The following is a 6,108-nucleotide window of genomic DNA, read 5'->3' on the forward strand; positions in this document are numbered from 1 at the left end:
ACTTACTTGAGCTCGGTTGATTGCATGCACCACACCCTTTTTCTCTTTTCAAAGTTCTTTCCTTTCTGAATTATTTTTGCTTTTCTAAAACTGTTTTCTTTCCCAAAACTCTCTTTTACAAAACTGTCTTTTCATTTTGAAAACTTCTATACCAATCCCTCAGTTTGAGTTCAGACACGCTCGTGAGCATGTCCGAATCCCTCAAACCAAGGCTCTGATACCAACTTGTAACGTCCCAAAATTCAAGACTAAAAATTTCTTTTAATAAAACATTACTTTAAGCAAATTCATCATTTCAAAACATAAACAAAGTATTAGTTTCCAAAATACATGTTCATTATCAGAGTAAACATTCCCAGGCTGTCTAAACTATGGTGTGTGCCATGCGATCACCCTGAGCTCTTCCCTCCGCTACCGGAAGTACCTGAAACCAAAACTGAAAACCGTAAGCACGAAGCTTAGTGAGTTCCCCACCCTACCACATACAATGCATAACCACATACTGCACATACTAGGCCACGCCCGCTATCCTGGGCCTCGCCCCTACCTCGGGCCTCTCCCGCTACAACGGCCCCGCCGCTCCAGGCCTCGCCTGGCTTCGAGCCCCGCTTGGATACAGATCTGTTTCACTTAGGCCTCGCCTGTCACAGGGCCCCGCCCACTAATCATATAATAGCACATAAACATATCACATCACATCACATAAGCTAATCACATACTAACGGATCTTGTCCTAAGGCCTCGCCTATCTCTGGGCCCTGCCCTTGTCCTGCTACTGATGAGTCATGGAACCCCGTCCATACTCCTACTGATAATGAGGTACGGGCCCAGCCCACCCTCACTCCTTCCCTAACTTGGGCCTCGCCCCTGATCTACTGCTACTGAGATGTGGAACACCATCCACACTCTGCTATTGGTGAGATACGGGACCTCGCCCACACTCACCTCCCTACCAGGCACATACAAGTATCACACAGACAACAAGTATAAACTATCACATAAACCATTCCTTGGGCACCCGCCTTCTGTCGTTGGACCTCGTCCCAAATATCATACTAGCATACTGTGCCTAGGGCTAACCCCCAGGTCTTTTACTCATAACTACATGGGCCGTCATTATGGCCTTAGACCCATTCACACAAAGGCAAGCTCACCTGCACTGGCTGAACTGGCTGATGAACCCACTAGCTGCTGCCCGACAACTCTCTGAACTCCTGCTCCACTCGCTCCCCGAGCTACCAATATCAATGCAACATTGAGTCTATCTGACCCCCGAAAGACAACCAAGTCAACTCTGGTCAAAGTCAAAGTCCTGGTCAAAGTCAACCTCCCAGGTCAACCCTACTCGACGAGTCATCCTATCGACTCACCGAGTTCATATGTTCAGAGTCCTTTCCATTCATGACTCGACTCGCCGAGTCAGTCCATGACTCGCCGAGTCCAACGATTTCCGAGTCCTGACCTGTCCAACTCACTGAGTCTCCACCCGAATCACTAATTCGAGTCTCAACTCGAAGGGTTTGGGGTTTCGCGACCTGACTCGCCGAGTCCAAGACAACCTTCAACAGACTCACCGAGTTGTTCTTCCAACTCGCCGAGTTCCTGCCCAACTTCATCTGACTCGACGAGCTGTTCATCCCACTCGTTGAGTTCCTCTAAATCTTCATGCTACTCGCCGAGTCCACTCAAAGGACTCGCCGATTCCATCCGGTCCTTCATACATGCAGAGGACTTTTGAGTCATGCAGGGACTCAAATCTGTAGATCTACCCTTCCCAAGCCTATTCCTCACGTAAAGTTGCAAACTTTACGTGTAGAGAAGGAGATCTAGGCAAAATACACCATAAACTAGGGTTTAAGGCAAGAAAGCTCCATAATCGACTCAAGGGCTGCCACTTTATGCTTCTCAAGACCATAATATGCTTAGATCTGAAGTAGCAACTTCATATTTGGCTTCTAACTCAAAATAATAACATTATGGCTAAAAAGCCCCAACAACCACACATAGATCTAGGTGCAAAAGGGTCCAGGAACTAGTTTATTACCTCCAAATGCTCAGAATGAACTCACAATCGTAGATCTATAGTCCCTTCTTGCTCCTCCAAGTTCCTTCTTCCTTCTCCAAGCTTTAATGCACCTTCCAAGGCAACAAATGGCTCAAATAGAGGATATAGCGGCTAGGGTTTAATGTTCTGGGTGAAAGGTGCAGTAAAGGAACCCTAGGGGAGAGAATGAGGCGGTTAAATAGGCTCCAAGTCCCGAATTTAGGGTTTTCCTTGCACAGACCAGACTCGCCGAGTCCACTTGGCCGACTCACCGAGTTGGTCACTTACACCTCGACCCGGATCCCGCTTAGACTCGCCGAGTCGACCCCTAAACTTAGGGTTTTCTTTCCTTTCTTGGTCTTCAAAACTTTGGGTGTTAAATTTTGTTGAATGTTGAAGAATCCATGAACTTGTTCTTAAATCTTTATGGAAATGTTTTATGTTTTATCATATTATCACTACTAGTATGTTTTTATTCATGAGTTTAAATGTGTTTGTGGTGATTAGTTGGCTAATTTCTTGATTAAGTAAATGATCCTCAAATTAGCAAGCAACAAATGATTTTTGTGTTGTTTTTGCTTCACACAATCATAAAAACATTTCCTCCAACATGGTGGTGAAAGCATTTGACCCCTCTTGGATTTGGTGACTTTTTGGTTCTTAATGCTAGTTGACTTTCACTAATTACATGCTATTTGGAATTAGTGACTTTGACTAAGGAAATTGTTATGAGCTTCTCTAGCCATTTCAACAATTAAGAAAAGTCTAGGTAATCTCAAGCTCCTTGGATTACTATAGCCAAATTAAGGACTTAAATCAAAGTATTGCACCATTGGATTCTAATGATATGTTCATCAAAAGTCAAAGTGAGGAAACTTTAAGTCAACAATCTCTCCCTTATTGATTTTACATCAAACCCTTATCTTTGTTGAAATTGTCTATTTAATTCATAGTTAATTCTAGTTTGTTTCAAGTATTTCAAAACACCAAATCCCCCCATTTTATTTTTATTGTTATTTTATAAGTATTTTCACAAAGAGATTTTTCATAGAGTTATAAATTGAACCAATCTCCGTGGATTCGATCCCTTTACCACTATACACTATTTTAGTGTGTAATATTTAGGGTTATTATTTGGGTTGGCCTCAACAACCACCAAATTTTTGGCGCCGTTGCCGGGGATTGGTTTATTTTTAATCAATTTGTTTCTCTATGCCCAGATCTCAGCGTAAAGGTGACTTCATTTACAACCCAGAAATCAAAAAAGAAGCAAGGCGTTTGGGTAAGGAAAAACGAGTTGTACGTGGTCAAACTTCTAACCCCCACGGGGACCCGGAGGTTGAAACCGCTTCATTAAGTGATATAGAACCCGATTCTAGTCCCGACCCTCACCAAGAAATTCCCGAAACACCACCCCTACAACAAAACCCACCCATTATTGAACCAATTGCAATGGCGGACGGAGGAGAAGTTCCTGAAAGAACTTTGAGGCAAATGATGGAGACCGATGTTACTATCAATTACCCGGTTTTGGATGGAGGCTCGGAGTTGAAGTCAAGTTTAGTCCATCATCTACCAACTTTTCATGGATTGGAGAATGAAGACCCTCATAAGCATTTGAAGATGTTCCACATTATTTGCACTAGCATGAAGCCACAAGGGTCAACCGATGACCAAATCAAGCTAAGGGCATTCCCCTTTTCATTGGCCGATAGAGCAAAAGATTGGTCATTCTATCTTCCACCGGGTTCGATCAACTCATGGACCGACATGGCAAGAGCTTTCCTTGATAAATTCTATCCCGCCTCAAGAGTCTCGAGTCTTAGAAATGAGATTTGTGGAATCCGCCAAGGTCAAAATGAGACTTTTCATGATTATTGGGAGAGGTTTAACAACTTGTGCTATAGTTGCCCACAACACCAAATTCCGGAACAACTCCTCATTTAACACTTCTATGAGGGATTGTTGCCAATGGAGAGAAGACTAGTTGATGCCTCAAGTGGTGGAGATGTCTTTAGTAAAACCCCACAACAAACAAGACAACTTTTCAACACCATAGCCGCAAATTCACAACATTTTGGCCCTCGCCAAGACATGAAGAGAGACACACAACACAAAGTCAATGAAGTGGGAACATCAAATCTTGAGTCTCAAATAAAAGCTCTAACCTCCGTTGTCCAAAAGCGCCATGGGACAAACTCCACAAGTGATGGTTTGTGGAATATGTGCAACAATAGGACATCCTACGGATATGTGTCCCATCCTTCAAGAAGATGCGGAACATGTGAATGCCACAGGAGAGTTCCAAAACTACCACAACAAACCATCCGGTTACCAAAATGCATATAATTCGAGTTGGAAGCCAAATCCCAACATGAGCTACAACTCAAGACCATTGCCTCAAAATGCATTGGTTAGACCGTTCTATCCACCACCACAACCTCAATACCAACATCAACAACCACACTATCAACCCAAACCGCACCCTCCACATCATCATCAATAACCTCCTCAATCTCAACCAAGTAGCTCCGGAATGTCTATTGAAGACATTGTCAAATCTCTAGCCACTAGTACCCAACAATTCCAAAAAGAGACAAGGACTAGTATCTCCAACCTTGAAGAACAAATGGGAGATATAGTTACATCTATAAGCAAGTTGGAATCCCGTGGTAAATTCCCTTCTCAAACCGAAAAGAACCCAAATGTCAATGTGGTGACCTTGAGAAGTGGCAAACAAGCCGGAGAAACTAGTTCAAAGAAGAAGCCAAGGGAAGAAGAGGAAGAAATAGAGATCATTCCCATTGAAGAACCTACAGTCAAGAACGATGCACAAGCCGAAGTTCCAAAGAAGTCTACCCCTCTAGTAACACCAATAGCCACTCAACCACCGTTCCCCTCCCGACTTGCAACTTCAAAGAAGAATATAGAGGAGAAAGAGATTTTGGACACCTTCCGAAAGGTGGAAGTAAACATCACTCTACTTGATGCGATCAAGCAAACTACGAGATATGCAAAGTTCATGAAAGAACTTTGCACCAACAAGAGGATGTTGAAGGGAAATGAGAAAATTTTGATGAATGAAAACGCATCCGTGGTTTTACAAAGGAAACTTCCACTCAAATGCAAAGATCCCGGAATGTTCATGGTTCCTTGCAAGATTGGAGATGTCACTTTTAGTAGTGCTATGCTTGATCTTGGTGCCTCTATCAATGTCATGCCCTATTCGGTGTATGAATCATTGAATGTCGGACCCTTAAGTGAAACCGGTGTTATAATCTCTCTTGCGGATAAATCAAGTGTCTTTCCTAGAGGCGTTTTGGAAGATGTCCTAGTGCAAGTGAACCAAATGGTCTTCCCGGCGGATTTCTATGTGATTGATCTAGATGAGCAAGTGTCCTCCAAATCGGCTCTAATCTTGCTTGGGAGACCATTTTTGAAGATGGCTAGGACGAAGATCGATGTGTATGCGGGAAGTTTGACAATGGAGTTTGATGGCGAAACAATAAGTTTTAATATTTATGATGCCATGAGATATCCTAGTGATGTTTCATCTTTGTACTTTGTTGATGTTGTCGAGCCAATTACTCAAGAATTGTTCGAGTGATCTAACGGTGATATATTGGAGATGATCTTAAGCAAAGGATTCGATTGTGGGAAGCTAGCCGAGCAATTAAAGCTTTATTCTTTGGATCCGGAAGTTGAGAAGTTGGTAAATAAAATGGAGATGAAGAAATCCACAAGATTAGATGTCAAGCAAGTTGAATTGCCCCCAACTCATACAAAATTTCCCCCATCCCTTGTTCAACCACCCGAATTGGAATTGAAGGTCTTACCTCAACACTTGAAGTATGCATATTTGGGAAAGAATGAAACCCTTCCAGTTATCATTTCAACTCACTTAACCGAATTTAAAGAACAACTCGTCAAGGTGTTGAAGGAGCATAAAGAAGCCATGGGTTGGACGATTGCGAATATCAAGGGATTGAGCCCCTCCACTTGTATGCACAAGATCTTAATGGAGGATGAATGCAAGCCGAGCCGGGACGCACAAAGACGGTTGA

At 43.0% G+C, this 6,108-nt stretch overlaps 1 protein-coding gene across 1 annotated transcript; it reads left to right on the plus strand.

The window, feature by feature from the left end:
• The first annotated feature begins 4,580 nt into the window (after positions 1–4,580).
• On the plus strand, positions 4,581–5,651 carry LOC145097869 (uncharacterized). Its single transcript, XM_079035529.1, has one exon. It carries the CDS (start codon positions 4,581–4,583, stop codon positions 5,649–5,651), a length of 1,071 nt encoding a protein of 356 aa, XP_078891655.1.
• Positions 5,652–6,108: the final 457 nt, after the last annotated feature.

The sequence above is a fragment of the Lactuca serriola genome, chromosome 4 (genome assembly GCF_051521515.1).
Source record: "Lactuca serriola cultivar US96UC23 chromosome 4, Lser_US96UC23_V15, whole genome shotgun sequence".
Taxonomy (NCBI): domain Eukaryota; kingdom Viridiplantae; phylum Streptophyta; class Magnoliopsida; order Asterales; family Asteraceae; genus Lactuca; species Lactuca serriola.

Coding starts and splice junctions, on each gene's coding strand:
- LOC145097869 (XM_079035529.1), top strand. CDS start 4,581: ATGTCTATTGAAGACATTGTCAAATCTCTAGCCACTAGTACCCAACAA.